This window comes from Bufo gargarizans, unplaced genomic scaffold (assembly GCF_014858855.1).
Source record: "Bufo gargarizans isolate SCDJY-AF-19 unplaced genomic scaffold, ASM1485885v1 fragScaff_scaffold_767_pilon, whole genome shotgun sequence".
Lineage (NCBI taxonomy): Eukaryota > Metazoa > Chordata > Amphibia > Anura > Bufonidae > Bufo > Bufo gargarizans.
The window spans coordinates 91,058-115,694 of record NW_025334181.1 but is presented as its reverse complement, the minus strand read 5'-3'; the positions used below and the strand labels follow the sequence as shown (position 1 = coordinate 115,694).

The 24,637-nt window shown below is 50.6% G+C and overlaps 1 protein-coding gene across 1 annotated transcript; it reads left to right on the top strand.

Annotated features, from left to right (window-relative positions):
• The first annotated feature begins 585 nt into the window (after nt 1-585).
• Nucleotides 586-20,253, top strand: LOC122922821 (integrin alpha-M-like). Its single transcript, XM_044273571.1, has 15 exons — nt 586-762; nt 2,172-2,335; nt 4,419-4,523; nt 4,619-4,692; nt 4,763-4,904; nt 4,981-5,076; nt 5,561-5,640; nt 5,724-5,807; nt 6,122-6,188; nt 6,345-6,452; nt 17,323-17,406; nt 17,859-17,972; nt 18,054-18,146; nt 19,518-19,628; nt 20,000-20,253. Exons 1-15 carry the CDS (start codon nt 597-599, stop codon nt 20,105-20,107), a joined length of 1,596 nt encoding a protein of 531 aa, XP_044129506.1. The 5' UTR covers nt 586-596; the 3' UTR covers nt 20,108-20,253.
• Nucleotides 20,254-24,637: the final 4,384 nt, after the last annotated feature.

Sequence of the window (24,637 nt, the reverse complement as noted above, 5' to 3'; positions counted from 1 at the left end):
AATACAGATTCTTCTCTCTGTTAGCGCCCCCTGCTGTTCATCCTTGTGGTCCACCTTCTCCTGCATTCAGTGGTGGACACACATGCTCAGTAGCTTCCTACCTGTGATAGTCAATTGGACACCTTTCATTCTCTCCTCCCTACTGCTGAATGCAGAGAAGTGTATGGCTGCATCTCTCTTCAGACAGGGGAGAAGGTAGTGGGGGTCAGATGTATAAGTAAGGGGTTAACAAGTGGACTTCTGGGAGATGCAGCTGCTTGAAGGTCACATGGGAGCAGCTGTTGTCTACCCTCAGAAGGGAGGAGACCAGAGCTGCAGAGAGGTGAGGAGGGTGGCAGAGACTCCAGAGATATTGTTATTGTACTGGTGTGCATTACTGCAGATGTTCGTGAGCAGACGTGGGGCAGACTAGGGTGACATCTCCTGTGGCAGCCATAATAGGTGGCCCCCAAATTTACCAGAAATACATAACTGGTTAATGGAAGCTTTAACCACTAGGCAGAAGAGGACGACTCCACGACTGGTATCAATGAGGGGTTTATTGCTTTCTGAAGGAATTGTCCTCTGAAGCTCATGTTGTGTGTTCCTTGTTGGCAATGTTTCTCCTGCTCAGATCTCGGCCAGTGCTCCAGGTCTCAGTGGTCATGAGCTTCAGCCGCCGCGAGTTTCCACTTTCCTCATATGAATGTCCAGATAAAATACCGCAGACTACAGAAATTCGTGTGTGTTTCAACAAGAAAGTGAAGAGCCGTGGAGTGACAGGTAAGGCAGGCACCATGGGGGGATGGGCAGCCCATGCAAATGCCATGCACACCAGTGTGAGGTCCAAGACTATGTAGGAGATGGAAACCAGCAACGGCTCAACATAGGGGCCATTCAGCAAGTCAGTTATAGCTCATGGGCAGTAAGTATCCACCAGATGTGAAGGAAAGTTCTCACCAATAAGAGTTAGGGCATTGGGAATGAAATGAGGTCAGGGTCAGACGAGTCCAGAGGATCCTCCACTATGGAAGTGGGAATGAAATGAGGTCAGGGTCAGACGAGTCCAGAGGATCCTCCACTATGGAAGTGGGAATGAAATGAGGTCAGGGTCAGACGAGTCCAGAGGATCCTCCACTATGGAAGTGGGAATGTAATGAGGTCAGGGTCAGAGGAGTCCAGAGGATTCTCCACTATGGAGGCAGGAATGTAATGAGGTCAGGGTCAGAGGAGTCCAGAGGATTCTCCACTATGGAAGTGGGGATGTAATGAGGTCAGGGTCAGAGGAGTCCAGAGGATCCTCCACTATGGAGGCAGGAATGTAATGAGGTCAGGGTCAGAGGAGTCCAGAGGATTCTCCACTATGGAAGTGGGGATGTAATGAGGTCAGGGTCAGAGGAGTCCAGAGGATCCTCCACTATGGAGGCAGGAATGTAATGAGGTCAGGTATAGAGGAGTCCAGAGGATCCTCCACTATGGAAGTGGGGATGTAATGAGGTCAGGGTCAGAGGAGTCCAGAGGATCCTCCACTATGGAGGTAGGAATGTAATGAGGTCAGGGTCAGAGGAGTCCAGAGGATCCTCCACTATGGAGGCAGGAATGTAATGAGGTCAGGGTCAGAGGAGTCCAGAGGATCCTCCACTATGGAGGCAGGAATGTAATGAGGTCAGGTTCAGAGGAGTCCAGAGGATCCTCCACTATGGAAGGATCGGACAGTTCTAACATAAGATTCTGCACTGGGCTCACTCTGACAATATAATGGGCCCAATGAGGTCCATAAGTGGAGAAGTTGAATGGGGGTTTTGGGTTATGTCCTCAGTTGATTTTCTCATGCAGCCAATATAATCAGCATTCTGTTGAACACACATTGCACTGTGTGAACAGGGACAAGCCATGAATACATATGGGGCAGCAGTCACAGCAGTGATCATTCATCCCCTTTCAGAGGGATTACTTCTGCCTGTGAATGCAGCAAGAGGGCAGTGATGGAGAGCAGACTGCTTGTTCCTGATGTTTGCCCTGTGTGTTGGACCATGTAAATTGGTCCATAGTCCTCACTGAAGTCATGACCTGAATGTGGAGTGTATGACGCCATTAAGGGGCCATGCACATATCCCGTCAGGTAGACCCTCGGTGTTCTTCTCATTCCTTCACCAGGCCGAGTCCCTGAACTGATTGTATTTTTATTTTAGGTGAAACCACAGCTTCAGTGCACTACACCCTTGTGCTGGATGCGGGGCGTACACAGAGCCGTGCTGTCTTCTCTGGAACCCCACAAAATAACATCCGTGTGATGACCTCATCTCAGGAGCTCATCACAAGTGAAGAATGCGCCAGTTACAGGATCACTCTTCCCGTTAGTATCCACTGCACTCCAGGCCATCACCCCATGCTTTCATACTGACCTTCAGAGGGCATTGCTTGGCCCAAAGCTCAACCCAAAACACCACAATTACAGCAAACCCAAGTCATTTGTGAAAGTGTCCTACAGAGGCTGTGGTAGTTCAGATGATAGTCTCCAAATATCTAGGGCAATGCAAAGGAAAAAACAAGTGCAACCCAAAAGACCTCCAGAGGACCAAGGAGAGCAGGAGTGATGGGGAACAGAGTTCATGGTTATATCCCATAATGCATCACTGCCATTTGCTATTGATGTATGAGAGCAGAGTAAGAGAGCAACGTATGGGAGCACTGTACAGTATGAGAGCAACGTATGGGAGCACTGTACGGTATGAGAGCAACGTATGGGAGCACTGTACGGTATGAGCGGTGGTGTGTGGGAGCACTGTACGGTATGAGCGGTGGTGTGTGGGAGCACTGTACGGTATGAGCAGTGATGTGTGGGAGCACTGTACGGTATGAGCGGTGATGTGTGGGAGCACTGTACGGTATGAGCGGTGGTGTGTGGGAGCACTGTACGGTATGAGCGGTGGTGTGTGGGAGCACTGTACGGTATGAGCAGTGATGTGTTGGAGCACTGTACGGTATGAGCAGTGATGTGTGGGAGCACTGTACGGTATGAGCAGTGATGTGTGGGAGCACTGTATGGTATGAGCAGTGATGTGTGGGAGCACTGTACGGTATGAGCAGTGATGTGTGGGAGCACTGTACGGTATGAGCAGTGATGTGTGGGAGCACTGTATGGTATGAGCAGTGATGTGTGGGAGCACTGTACGGTATGAGCAGTGATGTGTGGAGCACTGTACGGTATGAACAGTGATGTGTGGGAGCACTGTACGGTATGAGCATGTAACGGACCGTTTCAGCAGACAAGGGGTTAAAATCCGTTTAGGCGATATTACCCTTTCTGAGAGACAGGCACAGCTACTGCAGAACACCAAACTACCTAACTGGATACAAAATAACACTCCAAACTGGAACCTCGCAAATAGCTGCTAGCAGACGAACAGGAAAAGCGTACAGTCAGCTTACACTCCTGGCAATCAGTCTCTAACAGCATACAGGGAATCCCCCCAATAACGAGACAAGGCTCCGTGTTGAGGGTCAGCAGTGGTCTGACGTGCTGGCACACCCAGCCTGGTTTTTATTACAGTTGTTGCAAATACAGGACAGATACAACACATCCCCACAATGCATCATGGTTTCCTCCTCTCTGTCCCGGAGACAACTGAGGGCAATCCAATTATGTCTCAGGACAAAGGGAAGTCGCCAATACACATGTGGAGACAACAGAACAGACATCACCATTTAAACACACAATGGGACAATAGAAACACACCCACACAAAATCCTCCCCTCTGCCGGTGATGACCATTGAACACAAGGGTGAATATAATTATCAAAGGCAGAGAAATACAGTTTTATAAAACATATCACAGGAACCCCAAAACATGCAATAACCCCATAACCAATATATCCTCGGAACCGGGGGATCTGGGTGAACCACATGTCCAAAATTCACCCACATCCGTTCAGTAGTTTGGAAGATACAGTTACACTGAAAATATACAAGTTATACAGAAAATAGTCACTAATAAATGTGTCCCCTGTTTGGTAGTTTCACACTACTGAATGATGTCTCTGTGCACCAAATACAGGCAAGATAGCCCCGTGTGGAAAAGTCAGAACAGTGTCTGTGAGTTACAATGGCCGCTATCTATTGTTCTCACCATGTGCTTCATCCAAGCAAGTAAGGCAGAGGATGCAATCCAGGGACAGAGGGCTCCGTCCCAAGTGCCTTAAGACCCAATAACTTAAGGGACCATAATCCCAGGGCAGGAGGCTGGCAAACAGCCCCCTCCAAAACACAGTGGCGAGGTTGGTTTCGCCACAGAGCAGTGATGTGTGGGAGCACTGTACGGGATGAGCAGTGATGTGTGGGAGCACTGTACGGTATGAGCAGTGAGAAGATGTAGGTTAGGATTATATTCTTCTCATACAGTTCTTCCCTTTTTCCTCACGTCTCTTTGAACCCTCAGAATTGTGTGGAGGACTCTCTAACGCCTCTCCGTGTCAGTCTCAACTTCTCTTTGAGTGGGATTCCTATTCTTAGCGAGGACTCACGAACCAACCAGTCAGGAGAGGTAAGTAGGCAGCGCCAGGTCCAGTCATCAGTGGTGGAGGGCCTGGCTGGAGGTCAGGCTGGATTCTCTCTTCAACCATGACATCTGTTTTGTAGATTCTGTTTGAGAAGAACTGTGGTGCTGACGGGGTGTGTGAGGACGACCTGAGGATAAACCTCTCCTTCAGTGGGTAAGACGCGCTCTCCTCGTGGCTGTGATTGTTGAACACACATGGTGACGGTCTCCCATCTCTCTTGCAGCCTCCAACAGCTGGTGGTTGGTTTGTCTCTCGAGGTTAATCTAACAGTATCAGTGACAAATAGTGGGGACGAGTCGTACAATTCCCGTGTCCTCATTCCCTTCCCCCCAGACCTGTCCTATCGCAGAGTGTCTCTTTTACAGGTATGTCTCTTTCTTCTTCCTGTGTCTTCCTGCGCTGCACTTGTCTAATTATTGCTTTATTTGTCCTTCTTTGTAGAGCAACAAGCAGATCACCGTCACATGTGCAAGTGAGGAGGACCAGAGAGTGGTGACCTGCGGAGTGAACAGACCTCTGCTCAGACCCAACACTACGGTAAGAGACAGCTGCTCGTCTGGTGTGAGGACAACTCTTCAGGGCATCATATCATACACTGAGGTGGCAGCTGATGCTCCTTGCTGTTTATCTGCACCTGCTTGCTGACACCACCTTCTGCTGCTTGTAGACTTTGAGGTTTACTTGTGTCCCCACATGTGGCCTGTCACTGACACCCAAAGCAATATCAGACTGTCATCAGGCAGTGAAGTCAGGAGACGCTTCCATACATGAATCCCAGGAAAAGTGCTGACCAGACCCATGAAAGAGGCAGAGCCCACACTTGGTCAGTTCTGAACCACAGCTGCATGAATGGGCCTGTATGATCCATTTCTTAGAAGATATCTATTGGCAGGACGTCATGTAATATAATTGACCAGTAGTATCCCAGAAATCTGCTGCCTATGGCCAGCTGCAGTCCTTGTAGATCTATGCATTGAATCTACTAAACTCAGAGTCATTCACTCTTCTGTGTCTCTTTCAGGCCATCTTCTTGGTCAGTTTTCATGTCGCACAGAAAGCAGATCTTGGAGACTCGTTAAATATGACTGCCAATGTCACCAGGTAACACACCAACCTTGTGCAGTGCACAGTCCACCGATGCTGATGTTCCCCGGCTTTGATCAGTTCTTCATGTGTCTCTACAGTGACAATGGGAGCGTTCCCAATGAACTAATGAAGTCCTCATCTGCCATCAAAGTGCTGTACTCCATCTATGTAACCATCACCAGGTTAGTGAAGGCCTCAGAAGTGTGTGTGGTGTCCAATACCAGCTCAGAGGGAGCTCACAAACCATCCTGCCCAGATGAAGTCCATCCAGGATCTCATAGTGGTTGCCACTTTTGGACAGGGTAACCCGCTGACTACCATCATTACTGTAATACTCCTACTGAGATGTGATCTGCTCTTCTGCTACTTTACATTGTGGGTGGGCATCCTCTTCATTCTGTGCATAGTCCATGAGCATGGTGAAGAGAGCAGATGGTCAACGAGACCACCTCTGGTTATTGCTTGTCCCCTGCTCTTACTTTTGTATGTATTTCAGCCTTGAAGAATCTACCAAATATGAGAACTATACGTCCCCGGAGCCCAGCATTAAACATGTTTACAGGGTGAGAACATTCATGCAATGTGTGGTCTCCATCTCATAGAGATATTGGGTAGTAATGGGGCAGAAGCCCATGTCTCCCAGTGCTCTGAACACACCAGAAAATAATCCACAATTGTCCTTTACCTTTATAAAATTCTGATATTCCTCTCTTCTGCAGGTGACAAATCAAGGATTACACCAGTTGTCTCTCTCGGTCACCTTTCTGATTCCTGTCCGTTTGGGGGAAAGTATCATCTGGGAGACACCAAACATCAACAGCTCAGAGGTAGCTTTAATTCTATGTCATAGCTGTGGTCTTGTGTAACCCTAACCCAGAGTCATGCATTATATACAGATATTTCCAGGCCTCCCACAAGCAGCTCCCACTACAGATAGTAGACTATATCTAGTCCTGAGGACTAAATCCAGCCCTAAACACTACATCTAGTCCTGAAGGCATCTAGTTTTGAGGACCAAATCCAGCCACCAACACTTCATCTAGTCCTCAGGGCTAAACCTAATCCTCAACACTACATCTAGTCCTGAAGGCATCTAGTTCTGAGGACCAAATCCAGCCATCTAGTTATGAAGTAATCTGATCCCGAGGACCAGGGGCGGATTGGCCATAGACCTTACAGGGAAATTTCCCAGTGGGCTGATGCCCCGGGGGCCGCCTGAGCCCTCCTCACAGCCAGCCAGTGGAAGTTTTGGGGGATGTATTTTGTGCTTGTCAAGGCCTATGGTGTACGCTGTGACACTGTTGCCACACATGCGGTTGCCCTCGGCAACGTGTTTCTGTGAGAGCATGCAGTGGCAGTGTCTCGGCCTTCTGGGTGATTGCCGTGACATGGTTGCCACGCATGCTGTTGCCAGTGGTAACGTGTGGTTTAGTATGCTTGTGTGTGCAATTCCCCTTTAAGTTGTAGCCTCCCTCTGTCTGGTGTGTAAGGGTTACCTACCTTGCTGGGTGTGGTCACTTGTGCTTCTTATACCTGTGGCTTTAGGTCAGGAGTCAGTGGTACTCCAGCCTTGGTGTGTGCTGGAGTTAAGCTCCTTGTATGGATGTTCCATCTGTCCAGTGAAGGCCACCCTTGTGGTCATCAATGTTATCCCGGTATTTCCTTCCCTTCCTGTCCTTATTTTTATGGAGTGGGTGATGTTCAGGGTGTTGGTATGTCTAGTTTGGTGTTATATGTCTGGTGGTGTTTGGTGTCCAGCATGTTTACTAGTCATTCCCCTGTCTCATTGTGATGGTCACGTACACTACACACAGGGGGGAGGATAGTGACCACTGCGCTCCACCCTCACCCCTGGCCCTGCCTACTTGCCTCGCAAGTCCTAATGACAGGTGTAAGGGATCGCCTCTTATTTGGGGGTCATTCGCACAGATATCTTCAGGACACCAAGTTTAAGATCCAAACACTGTGCTTTATTGCGGCACATCCGCTTAAACATAAACAATAATACAAAATAACAAACACTTGCCCGGCTAGGCTCTAACTAAACAAATAGATGCCTGACTCACCTAAGTCCCAGTTCACACCCTGTGAACTCGTGCGGCTTTGTCAGCCAATGTCCCACAGCCTCCTGGCTGTACAGAGCACAGTACGCCCCCTGTCTCCAGTTCAGTAGTTCTTGTGGGAGATTGGGGCTCAGTAGTCTGCCTGACTATGGCCCTGCGACCCTCCCAGGCGTCGCTGTGTCCCCCAACTCCAGGCTATCTCACAGCCTTGTGGTCCCTCAGCCTTGCCCAGCTGAGACCACACAGACAGAGCCTCCAGGCCTCTGTCCACAGGTACCACACTCCCCCCTTTCTGACACTCTGGGAGGTGCTTTGTGCTAGGCTGATTACCTCCAGCTTCTCTCACCTGTGGTGGAACACGGGTGTGGACCGAACTATCCACCCCTTCCTTGCCTCTAACCTGAGTGAGACCTGTCACTGTCTCACATATCCCCCCCCCTTTGTTCAAGCCCGTGAGGGTGAACACCTGCATAACCACGGGAGGCTGGTGAGAGGGCATCCACCTGGCCTGGATGTGGGGAACAGCCACCCACCCTGCTCTTTGGCTGCTCCCAATAAGAACCGGCCCAGATTGGCTTTACAGCCACACTAAGTAACCCAGTGTCAGCGAGCACTAGCTGCCGCTGACACAGAAAATTACCGGTTCTTATTTCACCGAGGCCAGGAACCTCGGTGACACGTACCTTCCCTTTGTTCTGCCAGACCCACGCCATCAGAGCTTGGTTTATCACCAAAACCAACATCTTGCCTAACCGAAAATGCCTAAAGGCCTCATGTGCCCATCTCATGACCAGATACTCTTTTCTTAGGCCCCTTTCACACGGGCGACTTTTCCGTGCGGGTGCGATCCGTGCGGCGAACGTATGGCACCCGCACTGAATCCTGACCCATTCATTTCTATGGGGCTGTGCACATGAGCGTTGTTTTTAACGCATCACTTGTACGTTCAGTGCAAATCGCAGCATGCTCTATAATGTCCGATTTTGACGTGACGCAGGCCCCATAGAAGTGAATGGGGTGTGTGAAAATCGGATGGCATCCGCAAGCAAGTACGGATGCCATGCGATTTGCACGCATGGTTGCTAGGAGACCATCGGGATGGAGACCCGATCATTATTATTTTCCCTTATAACATGGTTATAAGGGAAAATAATAGCATTCTGAATACAGAATGCATAGTAAACCAGCGCTAGAGGGGTTAAAATAAAATAAAAAATAATTTAACTCACCTTAGTCCACTTGTTCGCGAAGCCGGCATCTCCTTGTGTCTCCGCTGCTGATGAACAGGACCTGGGATGAGCTGCTCCATTAAATACCGGTTAAGGACCTTCGATGACGTCACTCCGGTCATCACATGATCTTTTACCATGGTGAATCACCATGGTAAAAGATCATGTGACGTACCATGTGATGACCGGAGTGACGTCATCGAAGGTCCTTAACCGGTATTTAATGGAGCAGCTCATCCCAGGTCCTGTTCATCAGCAGCGGAGACACAAGGAGATGCCGGCTTCGCGAACAAGTGGACTAAGGTGAGTTAAATTATTTTTTATTTTATTTTAACCCCTCTAGCGCTGGTTTACTATGCATTCTGTATTCAGAATGCTATTATTTTCCCTTATAACCATGTTATAAGGGAAAATAATACAATCTTCAGAACATCAATCCCAAGCCCGAACTTCTATGAAGAAGTTCGGGTTTGGGTACCAAACATGCGCGATTTTTCTCACGCGAGTGCAACGCATGACAATGTTTTGCACTTGCGCAGAAAAAATCGCGCATTTTCCCGCAACGCACCCGGCTCTTAGCCGGGCCAAAAAAATGACGCCCGTGTGAAAGAGGCCTTACTCTTTCCCGAGTGATGATGCGCTGACGTATATTTTGATCTCTCTCTCTTTTTAGATCCTCTGGCTCCTGTACATGCGCCTCACGTCCTTTCTGGGACTGCTGCAGCTCTTGCCTGAACTGTTCCCAGTCATGGTCATATCCCGAGACTTTCTCCTTTGCTTTGCAGGGCTCCTTCAGCAGAGCATGCTTGCCCCTACTCGCTTCTTTTAAGTGCATCTGGGTCACTTCTTCCTTCTTTCCAACAGTAGTTACCCCAGCTACTATGGCAGTTTTAGAAACCTCTGCTTCTTTAGCGGCTTTTTCCACTTCGGCCGCGGCTCCCTTTGGCTTAACTTTGGCCTCTGTAGAACCTGGGGACTTCATGTCAACCAACATATCGGCCTTAACTTTTTCAGTCTTTGTCTTCTTGAAGTCTCCAGTCTCTTTGACCGCCTTCTCCTCCTTCTCGGACATGGCACCATACACTTGCCCTGTTAACCCCTCCCCCTCTTTCTCATTGAGGCAGGAGGCACCAGGGTCTTCAGCAGACTCCTCGTCTTCTTTTATTTTCTCCAAAGGCTCACCCAGGACCCTGTTCTCATTTTGTGGAGGAGTCAGGAGATACAGGCCATTGTAATAGCCCAGATCCGAAAACTGATCGTTCACCTCCTTGTACTTCTTCCCCAGCAGCCTGCTGGCTATTTGGAAGGCCTTGTATGCAGAGGGGACATCTTCCAGGCCTAGGCTACACGCTACCACGGGTCTGTGGTCTTCGGCATCCACATCAGCCCCATCAACTGGTTTAGCAGAAGCATCTTCCATCTTCTCTGCCACAGCCAGCACCACAGTGCCACCCTCTCCAGTCCCATTTTTAACCGGCTCTGGCTTCTTGACGTCTTCCAGAGAACTCTCCTCTTCAGGTTTCTCACCTTCTACCTGCTGCTCAAGAGCACACTTAGATTTCTCCAACTCATCTTTTAAGCTCATGAGATTTTCAGTCTCTGCTCTGAGTTGCTTGTTCAGCCTCTCCAATTCAGCATGCTCCTCAAGCGCTTCTTCCAGGGCTTTAGCCAAGGAGAGGGCCTTGGTCTCCTTTTCCCAAGCATCAGTCTCTGTTTGGTCACTTTTTTCACCATATCGAGCAGAGACGCATTTCTCTTCAGCTAGGAGCCAGTCCCACTTCTCCTGTTTCTTTGCTGGATTAGACATAACTTGCTTCTGGTGGTCCAGGTCCACCATCAGATCATCCAATCCTCGCTGAAGTTTGTTCTTTGTTTTCTCCACCTTTTTGTAAGTCACACCCTGTTTCTCCAGGCGCTGAACCACCAACTCCATGTTTTTCAGCAGTTTCTTTTCAGCTTTTTGCACAAGCTTGTGGGAAGTGCCCCGCTTTTTGGCCTCCGGTTCCAGCTGCTCCTTGCTCGGCTCTGCTGCAGCAGATGTAGGAGTATCGCCATTCTCTTTCTTTGCCCTTTCTGAAATTTTCTTCAGTTGCTCTGTGAAGACAGCTAGTCCCGTCTCTAACGTTTCTAGGGAGCGTGAGGAGAGAGAGAGATCATCCTCCTGTTTGCAGCTGTACCGTCGTGTCAGGTCACCTACAACTGTCTGGATATGGGCTTCAGAACCTAGGCTGATGTCACCCGCCTTAATTCTCATCTCGTCAGATATAACTGTCTGGTCGCTACTAGTAACCACCTTTGTTTCGCAGGACCTTGACATGGTAGCTTCACTCTCTGAGTCGGTCACAGCACATACGTCACCTATACCGCTCGTGTCATTATTAATTCTGACCTCTAGGGGCACCGATGAGCTAATCCCCACCTGGGACACTTCCTTAGTAACCGACCAACATTGTGGAGACTGCATTTCCACCTCTGGTACGTGCGGTGCACCCTCTAACCCCATCCTATTTTCCTGCACCTTCAAACACTGAGCTGGAGCTGGGCTTTGCTCCACACTACTTATATGCATGTCTTCAAACCTTTTGATTACGTCATATCGCGCTTCATGAAACATAGCAGATGCAGAAAATAAAGTTTCATCATCATTTACATTTTTACCACCAGGGGGCGCTTCTCCTCTGACCACAACCTGCAACGGAAAAGTTATATCACTGTCACCACATATTTCATATGACATCATATTTTCCTTATGCATTTCCGCATTTTTGTCACCATCACCTTGCACTTGACCAGCACCATTGTTTCCAATGGTCAATATTCTTTCCCCATGCAGGTCAAAGTGCAGCTCCCTTAGATCCTCACTTAAAGGGACAGGTACAGGTTCTGCAGGAGTTTCGTCACCATCTGCAGAAGTGTCTACCTTACCCCACAGCAATAAACCGATATCACGGCCCAACACCCCCTCATGCATGAGCGTATCTGTAACATCAAGTTTATCAGTCTCTGTTCTCATTGGAGTCTCGCGCTCAGTGAAAATCAGCGGATAGTCCTTCTCCGCACGACTGTCCAGCACCTTTATTATTTTATCAGTCTCTGGTTTCAATATTGTGCTGCCTCTTACCCGGGCTAGCCTGGGATCCCGGATCCTTGTCATCCCAAAACTAGCTTTGGTCATGGGCAACTGAGGTAACACAGAACCCTTCTCCCCTGCAGGTTCCTGCGAGGGAGCGATCACAGCCGGCTTATCCGCCTGTCCAGACACAGTTTTTTCTCTGTGTGACTTATTACCTACCGGCCCAGCAGATATCCCCCGCCGCCGGCTCACTGTCACTGGCTCTGCCACGTATCCCCTGCCGCCGGCTCACTGTCACTGGCTCTGCCACATATCCCCTGCCACCGGCTCACTGTCACTGGCTCTGCCACGTATCCCCTGCCGCTAGCTCACTGTCACTGGCTCTGCCACGTATCCCCTGCCGCCGGCTCACTGTCACTGGCCCAGCAGGTATCCCCTGCCGCCGGCTCACTGTCACTGGCTCTGCCACGTATCCCCTGCCGCCGGCTCACTGTCACTGGCTCTGCCACGTATCCCCTGCCGCCGGCTCACTGTCACTGGCTCTGCCGCGTATCCCCCCCCGCCGGCTCACTGTCACTGGCTCTGCCACATATCCCCTGCCACCGGCTCACTGTCACTGGCTCTGCCACGTATCCCCCGCCGCCGGCTCACTGTCACTGGCTCTGCCACGTATCCCCCGCCGCCGGCTCACTGTCACTGGCTCTGCCACGTATCCCCCGCCGCCGGCTCACTGTCACTGGCTCTGCCACGTATCCCCCGCCGCCGGCTCACTGTCACTGGCTCTGCCGCGTATCCCCCACCGCCGGCTCACTGTCACTGGCTCTGCCGCGTATCCCCCGCCGCCGGCTCACTGTCACTGGCTCTGCCACGTATCCCCCGCCGCCGGCTCACTGTCACTGGCTCTGCCACGTATCCCCCGCCGCCGGCTCACTGTCACTGGCTCTGCCACGTATCCCCCGCCGCCGGCTCACTGTCACTGGCTCTGCCACGTATCCCCCGCCGCCGGCTCACTGTCACTGGCTCTGCCACGTATCCCCCGCCGCCGGCTCACTGTCACTGGCTCTGCCACGTATCCCCTGCCTCCGGCTCACTGTCACTGGCTCTGCCACGTATCCCCCGCCGCCGGCTCACTGTCACTGGCTCTGCCACGTATCCCCCGCCGCCAGCTCACTGTCACTGGCTCTGCCACGTATCCCCCGCCGCCGGCTCACTGTCACTGGCTCTGCCACGTATCCCCTGCCGCCGGCTCACTGTCACTGGCTCTGCCACGTATCCCCTGCCTCCGGCTCACTGTCACTGGCTCTGCCACATAGTTAATAACAGGAACAGTCTTACCCTTTGTAATCAACCAGTCTGGTAAAGCAGTGACATTCTCTCCCGTGGACTCATCAAGGTTGTGGTTGCTCCTAGCAACAGCTTTACCGCACCTCCGCACTTCCTCACTAGGACTCAGGACACAGTCGCAGGGAAGATACGCACTCCTGAGAACCGCACCGCTCTCCACCTCTTTGTCTTCCCGACGGTTGCCCTTGGCAACGGCATATCTTTGCTGTTCATCGGACTCTCCAGGTACACAATTTGTAGCATTTTCTCCGCTCCACAGCTGCCAAAATAATGGGAAGTCTTTGCCAAGCACAAACTCCACTTCCAGGGTCTCACATTTTAAGAGCTCCCATTGCACAGGGCCATAGTCTGTTATAAAGGTCAGAGACACGGTGACATCTGTCTCTGGCCCTCTCCCTAGAAAGTCCAGCACTTCAGGCCTGACGCGAGACACCTGCTGGCGGGCATCTAGAGTGACCCCCAGCGGGATTCCCCCAATCACCAACTCGCAGGATCTTTCTGTACAGGGTCCATACAGTGTTGAGAACCCATTTCTCAAGGCCAGCTGCAACTGCGCCTCCAAAGCCTCTCGCTCTGCATCAAATTTCGCCAATTCATTTTTAGTGTAGCCAATTGCTATGGCCATGTCTTCTGCCTGCTGTATGCGCCAGCGCTGCCGGACGTACTCTTCCCCGAGACCCATGGTAGCAGGAAAAGCTTTCAGCCACAAGTCCACTTTTGCTGGGCTACTGGCCCTTTAATTCACTGCAGTTTTACTTGCACCACAGCAAAATAGTTCACACTCTTATGAGCAGCACCTGCTCCACTGGACAAAAAACAAAAGCTTCCGTTCCTTTAACGCCACACACGGCAAAAAACAGCTTTTAGCAGCACCTGCAGTCTCAGCGTTGCCCCTAGCAACCGACCGTTGCCCTTCTCTCATGGACAACTGCCCGCATCCAACACCAATTGTAAGGGATCGCCTCTTATTTGGGGGTCATTCGCACAGATATCTTCAGGACACCAAGTTTAAGATCCAAACACTGTGCTTTATTGCGGCACATCCGCATAAACATAAACAATAATACAAAATAATAAACACTCGCCCGTCCAGGCTCTAACTAAACAAATAGATGCCTGACTCACCTAAGTCCCTGTTCACACCCTGTGAACACGTGCGGCTTTCTGAGCCAAAGTCCCACAGCCTCCTGGCTGTACAGAGCACAGTACGCCCACTGTCTCCAGTTCAGTATTTCTTGTGGGGGATTGGGGCTCAGTAGTCTGCCTGACTATGGCCCTGCGACCCTCCCAGGCGTCGCTGCGTCCCCCAACTCCAGGCTATCTCACAGCCTTGTGGTCCCTCAGCCTTGCCCAGCTGAGACCACACAGACAGAGCCTCCAGGCCTCTGTCCACAGGTACCACACTCCCCCCTTTCTGACACTCTGGGAGGTGCTTTGTGCCAGGCTGATTACCTCCAGCTTCTCTCACCTGTGGTGGAACAGGGGTGTGGACCGAACTATCCACCCCTTCCTTGCCTCTAACCTGAGTGAGACCTGTCACTGTCTCACACAGGGGACAACTAGACGGCAGTCCCTAACTTAGGATACGTGCTGGGAAGACAGACAAGACAAATAACGGAACGTGAGAGCTACGCAGTACTAAGGAATGAGCAGAGAATAGTCAGGAAAAGCCGAGGTCAAATACCAGGATAGAAACGAAGTACAACAGGAGTCTGCAAAGAATAGTCAGGTGGAAGCCGGGGTCACAATACCAGGAGGGATGCGCAGTACAGGAGGAGCAGGCAAAGGATCGTCAGGGAACAGGGTCAGGTGAGTATTCAGTAGTCCAACAAAATGCCAGGAACCTAGAATTAACAGGCAACCTGTGGCCAGCAGGCTGCCTGTATTTATAGTGGGGTCTGAGGGTCATGTGACGTGGCCAGCGTCACATGACTGACAGACCGACCAGTCGAGCACAGAGTGATCAGCTCGGCGCTTAAGGCAGACCTAGGAGCAGGGAGTCTCCCAGGGGCAAAGCCGCCCTGGGAACGAGGTCAAACACAGATCTTCGCTCCCAAAGCTAAGCAGCAGGTCTGCGGCTGATGGGAGACCGAGTGCGCCTTCGGCACCCCGTTACACTCATGTTATCGCAGCTATGGGTGTCCTGGGTTCCTGTGTGATTTGTGGTGTGTGCTGTATCCTTAATGATTGGTGTGGACACCAGCACTTGTACACGGATTCCAGTCAGTGTGTCGGTGGCAGGTAAGTGTGTTTCTGGTTTTGCTTACCTGCCATCTCCATATGCTGTATGTGTTCCCCTCTCCTTGCAGCCTGGCCTCAGATAGAGACTCCTGTTTCTCTGTGTTGTGGAGGAACAGGTCGTCTTTACCCTGCTCCTAGTCCAGGGATTTCCTGAGGGTTAGTAGGGCCCCGAGGTTCAGGAGTATGAGCCCTGCTACCATCAGGGTTGGCTCATACGGTTAGGAGCTAGGGAAAGGATTAGGGAGGCAATAGGAGGTGACCTGACCCCGGCGTCCTGGCCTAGCAGCTACCCTTTATCCCTCTTGACACCGCACGTGGGGGGTTTCCCCACTCCCTGCCGTGACAGTGCTGCTGGCAGTATTTTGTGATGGACTGTGGTATTTGGCTCTGTGGTAGAATACTTTTAGTATTTTTTTCCAGGGCCACTTTAAGTTCCCAGTCCACTCCTGTGAGGACCATTACAGCCCTCAACACTACATCTAGTCCTGGAGATGCATCTTATCCTGTAGACTGTATCAAATCAGTGGGGCAATAAGGGGGCCAAACTGGGTCCTGTTGTGGAAATGTTATTATGCGGACATTTTACTTTAGGATGTGTGTGTGTTTTTATAGATTGTCATCTGTCTCCCTGTGTCGGATTTAGCCAAAGAGCACTCTAGCAGAGCGCACTTTGGCTGAATCGGGACCAGTGGTAAAACTGTCAGTATGAGAACATCTTTATTAGATACTGATCACTTTGGAGCAGTATTGAGTGAGGTCCATGCTGACAGTGATGGGGGGTGGGCGGCCACCTGGCTGGTCGGGTAATGGACATGACTCATCCTTCCTTATACAGGGATGGGGTGTGTCCATTGTCTGTCCAGCCACATTCACTGCCCCTCCCTGTCCTTTGATATGTCATCGCTTCCTGTATGTTATCACTTCCTGTATGTCATCACTTCCTGTATCCTTGTCTTGGGCCAGCCCCTTTTACACCTTTTGTTAGTAAATAAAGAACGGAGACTGGGCAAGGAGAAGGGGGAGTGCTCAGCAAGAATTTAATCAAGATGGTAGCACCTGGGTCTTTCTCTAACTGCGGCTGATGGAGAATGGATTTACCTTTTTCCTTACACAAACTTTGATGCAAGCTGATTACAACTATTAATATTTCTACAACAGTCCTGTTACAGACCATGCCATTCACGCAGCCTCCAGACCTGAACCAGGCGGTGAGCCGCTCCAGTGCAGAACAAATGCCTGCATCTCAAAGTCCACGGTCTCTGAGCACTGCTCATCGAGCAGTGTCCCTGCAGAGGGTTTGTTCTTGTCTAAGGGGAAAGCGGTGCTGCTGTGTACCCGTGCTCTGCCATGGGAATCCTGGGGATCGGGACTGGCACAGCATGCTCAGAGTGATGCTAGTGACATCCTCATGGGCCTGCTGTGCAGACACCATTTGGCCCCCACTGTGATAATCCACCAAGCTCTGTACATTTATGGGATCGGGTTAAAGGGGCATTCTGGTTAAGTAACATTATTCCCTATCCACAGGGGATACCTATTAGATTTGTGAGGGTTCTACAGCTGGGACTCCCACCAGTCAGGAGAAAAGGACCTTGTAGTCTGTGGAGCCTCCTGAAGCATGCATGCCACCGCTCCAGCCATTCGTGTGGCAGTTCTAGAGACCACCGAGTACAGCGCTTCTGTGGTGTTTCTCATTTTGCAGACATTTTCTGATAATTTGATTCCTCCATATGACTCTTGTTTCTAGCCTCAGCTCACCACGTGTAGAACAGTAAGTGAGACTGGAGGAGCACAGAACCATCGGGAGCTCCTGAAAGAGAGTCCAGTTCTGGTAAGAAACCTCTTCTGCCTCCATCATTCTCTTGGCACACGTCCCACAGAACATACTGATCCAGTTGAGTCAGCGAGAAGGTCCACAGCTCTGCCCACATGTCCACACTTCTATAGCAATAGTATTTACAGGAACCTCTTCCTACCTCTATCCCTAACCTAACAGAAAACTGATCCGCACTCAACAATGCAAGAGAATCAGAGGCGGGTGGAGAGACCACAACCCAAACATGGCAGGTTACCTCCAAATTCTCACCCTAGGAAGAGCCCCAAATGTGATGACAAATCTCACACACTGGTAATGGCCATTTCTGTCACTGCCATCAGAACCACAACGTCTAGAGCATTAGCCTTAGGATTCATTGACAGGACACCAGAAAACTCTCCACGTCAGACCAACACCTCCAGAATCAGTGAGTGCTTGTACTGACAACACGTGTCCTCTGTCCACAGAACTGCTCAGTCGGGACATGTCTCCGCACTGACTGTAGCATCAGCAATTTGAAGGATAGGGAATCGGTGACCTTCACCATCAGTGGACCAGTGAGAAGACACTGGGAGACGCAGGTCTTGTATACATCCTGGGGTGAGATGACGTGTTGGCGTTGTGCACTAATATCTCATGTCCTTATTATATTTTGGTTTCAGACTGATCAGGAGAAAGTGCTGCTCCAGAGCTCAGCGGAAATTCACTATGATACTCGGGTCTATTTCATGGAGCAGAACTTCACCAAAGCACAGGTACCAGTCGCTCCTGGGTTCTGTGTGACCCTGTGTGTGAGCAGAAAGTCAAGTTTGTGTTTGTTCCACATGGGCCAGTCAGTTGCTTGTGTATATGTGGCGGTGCTTATGTATGCAGCGGTTTTGTATGTGGAGGGCTTGGTGGTTATGCATGTGGCGATTGTGTATGTGGCAGGCCTTTACATGTGCTGGGCCTGTATATGTGGTGGGCTTGTGTTTGTGGTGGGCTTTGCATGCTTGGTGGGTATGTATGTGCAGCATGCAATCCCACAGGGGAGATGTTGGGTAAAGCAGAGTATGAGGTTGGTGGCAGTGGAAATAACGATGGTCATAGTCCTCACTGTGTCTATTCCCTGCTCCAGGAGTGCAGTAGATGGAGGGGCGCAACCCTTCTATCACTCGGGGCACACACTGGAGTTTGGAGTTTCCTGCCTGGTGGTGACTGGGGTGCTTTTGATGTTGTGGGAATGGGTAGCAGGGTGCAAGGCAGGAGAGCAGGTGACCAATAACCAGGCCAGCTTGGTTACAGTACGACTATAGTCTCCCTTTTACTGAATGGATGATAGGGTCATAGTGCAAACACAAGCAGCAGGCACAGATCTCAAGTATTTCATAGAGTAGGCTTTTCCCAAAGGTTGGATATAAGGGGATGGTGGTCCTCCCTGAGCCTCTTTCTGTAGATATATGCTGTCTTCCCAAATGACCGAAGATGTGCAACTTCTCTCAGTATCTCTCTGCAATGTCAAACTGCAGTGTGAAGTCCTATATCGGGTGGCCAGTAGTGTGGCGAGAGTTAGAAGCAATATAACCCTCACCACATGCGGTAAAGTCCAAAGCCATAAGTATATGCTACCTTTACTGTCTATGTCCAAACATTGTCCCTTTATGGTCCTCAACCTTCTGCAGAAATTCAGTGTTTCTTTCCCTCAAAGACTGGTTCTTAGTACAGTTGATATTGAGGCAGCTTTCACTCACAGGGAAGGTGTCTCCTTTGAAAAGGATTCTTTTCTCCTGCTTGCCTAGTTTACACACCAGCAGCAGTATACACATCCCCTCTCTTGGCCTCCTTGCCAACAACTTTCCTCTAGCCAAGGGAGAGTGGGGCCAGCCCACCCCTGGCAACTATTACTAAGAACTGCCAGTCAAGTCCATTAACCCTTAAGCAGTGAACCACTGGGTCACTGCATATGTAGTAGGTCTGTGTTTGTGTGGGTTTTGTTTGTGTAGTTTGACCTCTGGGACTCATGGCTGTTATCCAGGTGCACAGCAGCATTTTTTCCTATCTGGACAACACTCCTCATTATCCGAGACGGCTCTTTCTACATGTCTCCTCATCTCTGTCCTCATTGTCCTCTCTGTTTTGTCCCACAGGCTCAGACAGTGTTGGAGGTAAACGTTGAGTATAATTACCTTCCTGTAATCATCGGGAGCAGTTTCGGGGGCCTGGCCCTCTTGGCCCTGATCACTGCCGGCCTCTACAAGGTGAGTATTGCAGAAGACATGGTCATTATGACACTGTTCACACTACAGCCTCACTTCATCCTATATGAACGTTTCCTAGATCGACTGGAAACTGATATTAGGCAAAACCCCTGGGACAGGCTGAGCCCTGTGTGCAGCGCTACAGCTAAACGGGGTGAGGTGCCGATCACAGATGATCCACCGTCCTCCTTGTCCCCTCAGGTTCCCCCAGTGACTTTACTACTGGGGGCAATGAGGAAAACTCTGGCTGTGAATGGTCTCGACTCTCATACATCAACCTATCGATTCTGCGGCAGTCCTCATCATTTATCCCTCTGTTCTCATTGTCACTGTCAAGTTTCTTCATGATATTATTGTCTTCTCTTTTGTAGCTTGGATTCTTTAAGCGTCAATACAAGGAGATGCTGGATAACACAGCGGGTGAGAGTGCGGGAGATGCCACCGCTACAGATCCCCCAACCAATGGAGGTCCAGAATGAGGAGGACGGGACTGCAAATAATCTGCCCTCTGCTCTGTGCAAGATACAGAGCCTCTCCATATCAGCCCTCCTCATTATCTACCCTGCAGATATTCTATTCCATTCTATATATGATGGTCATAGACATTATATGCTCATTCAGTCAACAGTTGTTTTTTCTGATGTCCCTCAGCCCACCAAACACATATTCAGCCAAGTGTATATATGTTCTGAATGGAACGGAGGTCACAGCCAGACCCCTCCAGACACCTCTGTCCACTTCCAGACTCTGCTGTCCTCCTCCAGGCCCCTCTATCCTCCTCCAGGCTAATCCTCTGTCCTCTCCTCCAGGCTCCTCTTCTGGCTCCTCCTCTCTCCTCTTCTGTCCTCCTCCAGGCTACTCCTGTCTCCTCCTCCAGACACCTCTGTCCACTTCCAGACTCTGCTGTCCTCCTCCAGGCCCCTCTATCCTCCTCCAGGCTAATCCTCTGTCCCCTCCTCCAGGCTCCTCTTCTGACTCCTCCTTCAGGCTCCTCCTCTGTCCTCCTCCAGGCTACTCCTGTCTCCTCCTCCAGACACCTCTGTCCACTTCTAGACTCTGCTGTCCTCCTCCAGGCTCCTCTAGCTTCCTCCAGGCTACTCCTCTGTCCCCTCCTCCAGGCTACTCCTCCTGTCCCCTCCTCCAGGCTACTCCTCTGTCCCCTCCTGCAGGCTCCTCTTCTGGCTCCTCCTTCAGGCTCCTCCTCTGTCCTCCTCCAGGCTACTCCTGTCGCCTCCTCCAGACACCTCTGTCCACTTCCAGACTCTGCTGTCCTCCTCCAGGCTCCTCTAGCTTCCTCCAGGCTACTCCTCTGTCCCCTCCTCCAGGCTACTCCTCTGTCCCCTCCTCCAGGCTCCTCTTCTGGCTCCTCCTTCAGGCTCCTCCTCTGTCCTCCTCCAGGCTACTCCTGTCTCCTCCTCCAGACACCTCTGTCCACTTCCAGACTCTGCTGTCCTCCTCCAGGCTACTCCTCTGTCCCCTCCTCCAGGCTACTCCTCTGTCCCCTCCTCCAGGCTCCTCTTCTGGCTCCTCCTTCAGGCTCCTCCTCTGTCCTCCTCCAGGCTACTCCTGTCTCCTCCTCCAGACACCTCTGTCCACTTCCAGACTCTGCTGTCCTCCTCCAGGCTCCTCTATCTTCCTCCAGGCTACTCCTCTGTCCCCTCCTCCAGGCTACTCCGCTGCCTTCTCCTCTGTCTCCGCTTCCAGACTAGGGATGAGCGGACATTTGTATACAGTCTGCAAACATTGGAATCTCCCTTAAACAGAGTAAATCTGGAGGATCCTGGCTAAGGGCGTCCCAGTTTGATTTGGTGCTTGTCGGACTCGTTTCTCCTTTGAGAAGGATTTTGTGGTAATGGCACGCCCTCTGGCCCATTGTATGACTGAATGCCATGTTATAAGTATATGACCCGACCCGAATGATGCTTCTGACATAGTCTGGAGATTTCTATATTTGTGGCTCATGGCAGCAATTTTACTGCCATTTGTGTCAGTACATTGCCACGGTATCATGTGGCGAGTACATGTCATCTATCTGTGTTATGCCCCTCCCCCTGTGGTATCACGCGACGAGTACCCGTGTTATGCCCCATCTCTCTATATACAGTATGTTGCCATGGTATCATGTGACAGGTACCCTTGTTATGCCTCGCCTCCTCTCTATATACGGTATATTGCCATGGTATCATGTGATGGGTGCCCGTGTTACGCCTCACCTCCTCTCTATATACGGTATGTTACCGTGGCATCATGTGATGGGTGCCCGTGTTACGCCTCACCTCCTCTCTATATACGGTATGTTACCGTGGCATCATGTGATGGGTACCCGTGTTACGCCCCGCCTCCTCTCTTTATATATGGTATGTTGCCATGGTATCATGTGATGGGTGCCCGTGTTACGCCTCACCTCCTCTCTATATACGGTATGTTACCGTGGCATCATGTGATGGGTGCCCGTGTTACGCCTCACCTCCTCTCTATATACGGTATGTTACCGTGGCATCATGTGATGGGTACCCGTGTTACGCCTCACCTCCTCTCTATATACGGTATTTTGCCATGGTATCATGTGATGGGTACCCGTGTTACGCCCCGCCTCCTCTCTTTATATATGGTATGTTGCCATGGTATCATGTGATGGGTGCCCGTGTTACGCCTCACCTCCTCTCTATATACAGTATTTTGCCATGGTATCATGTGATGGGTGCCCGTGTTACGCCCCGCCTCCTCTCTATATATGGTATGTTGCCATGGTATCATGTGAGGGGTACTCGTGTTATGCCTCACCTCCTCTCTATATACGGTATGTTGCCATGGTATCATGTGATGGTACCCGTGTTACGCCCCGCCTCCTCTCTATATACAGTATGTTGCCATGGTATCATGTGATGGGTACCCGTGTTACGCCCCGCCTCCTCTCTTTATATACGGTATGTTGCCATGGTATCATGTGAGGGGTACTCGTGTTATGCCTCGCCTCCTCTCTTTATATATGGTATGTTGCCATGGTATTATGTGATGGGTACCTATGTTACGCCCCGCCTCCTCTCTATATATGGTATGTTGCCATGGTATCATGTGATGGGCACTCGTGTTACACCCCGCCTCCTCTCTATATACGGTATGTTGCCATGGTATCATGTGATGGTACCCGTGTTACGCCCCGCCTCCTCTCTATATACAGTATGTTGCCATGGTATCATGTGATGGGTACCCGTGTTACGCCCCGCCTCCTCTCTTTATATATGGTATGTTGCCATGGTATCATGTGATGGTACCCGTGTTACGCCCCGCCTCCTCTCTATATACAGTATGTTGCCATGGTATCATGTGAGGGGTACTCGTGTTATGCCTCGCCTCCTCTCTTTATATATGGTATGTTGCCATGGTATTATGTGATGGGTACCTATGTTACGCCCCGCCTCCTCTCTATATATGGTATGTTGCCATGGTATCATGTGATGGGCACTCGTGTTACACCCCGCCTCCTCTCTATATACGGTATATTGCCATGGTATCATGTGATGGGTACCTATGTTACGCCCCGCCTCCTCTCTAAATACGATATGTTGCCATGGTATCATGTGATGGGTACCCGTGTTACGCCCCGCCTCCTCTCTAAATACGATATGTTGCCATGGTATCATGTGACGAGTATCCATGTTATCCCCTGTCCCCTCTATATAAACAGTGGTTGAGACCTCGGGGGTCTACAGAGCTCTCGAGGTTTGTTCTTTGTCCTAATAAATGAGTTCTGCTGATTCTTGTGGTGGCGTTCTTCATGAGGTGCTGCAGTTACCTAGGAGCGTGTCAATGTCCATCTTGTAGAAAGGCTTCCTCAGGTATTCCTCCTGTCAGTATGACCTAGAAGAAGGTTTTGGGTGGGGTCCTCCACCGTCTTCACAGAGCTGACTACCTCACGGACACCACGCTGACCAGGCTTCTGACAACTGGAGAGGACTTCTCAGACAGGCCTGTTGTATAGGCCTTTCCCGAGATCCGGGGCCCCCGGGACATCGTTACCTTCCAGACTGCTGCGGTCACATGGGAGACCAGAGTAGGAATCTAATAATAATCACCAGGGGCCAAATCCCTCCTCCCCACAACAGGTCCTTTTTCTCTTTTTGATTCTTTACAATTCTCAAGATCTGTGCTTGCTGTCAGTGAATGGGACCTTCATGTACTAGCATGCTGAAAATAAGGAGCTAAATCTGCATCAAAATTTCAGGTGTTTTTAATGCAGTTTTTAGGTGATTGCATTAATTGCAAATTCCCTCTTGGAATCTGTGCGGCGAAGGAACACGAGGCGTATGAACAACAGCACCGATCTCCAAATGGGAGGCGAAGCCGGGGTGGAAAATTCACCAAACTCCACATGGAAAATCCAGTGTGAACAGTACACAACTCCTAATGAATACAGACCCCCAAACAAGACCCCTGGATGCAGACACCTAATAAATACAGACCCCCAAACAAGACCCCTGGATGCAGACACCTAATAAATACCGACCCCCAAACAAGACCCCTGGATGCAGACACCTAATAAATACAGACCCCCAAACAAGACCCCTGGATGCAGACACCTAATGAATACAGACCCCCAAACAAGACCCCTGGATGCAGACACCTAATAAATACAGACCCCCAAACAAGACCCCTGGATGCAGACACCTAATAAATACAGACCCCCAAACAAGACCCCTGGATGCAGACACCTAATAATACCGACCCCCAAACAAGACCCCTGGATGCAGACACCTAATAAATACAGACCCCCAAACAAGACCCCTGGATGCAGACACCTAATAAATACAGACCCCCAAACAAGACCCCTGGATGCAGACACCTAATAAATACAGACCCCCAAACAAGACCCCTGGATGCAGACACCTAATAAATACAGACCCCCAAACAAGACCCCTGGATGCAGACACCTAATAAATACAGACCCCCAAACAAGACCCCTGGATGCAGACACCTAATAAATACAGACCCCCAAACAAGACCCCTGG

Coding starts and splice junctions, on each gene's coding strand:
- LOC122922821 (XM_044273571.1), top strand. CDS start 597: ATGTTTCTCCTGCTCAGATCTCGGCCAGTGCTCCAGGTCTCAGTGGTC. Junction 4,693..4,762: donor ATAAACCTCTCCTTCAGTGG/GTAAGACGCGCT, acceptor TCTCTCTTGCAG/CCTCCAACAGCTGGTGGTTG. Junction 5,077..5,560: donor TGCTCAGACCCAACACTACG/GTAAGAGACAGC, acceptor TGTCTCTTTCAG/GCCATCTTCTTGGTCAGTTT.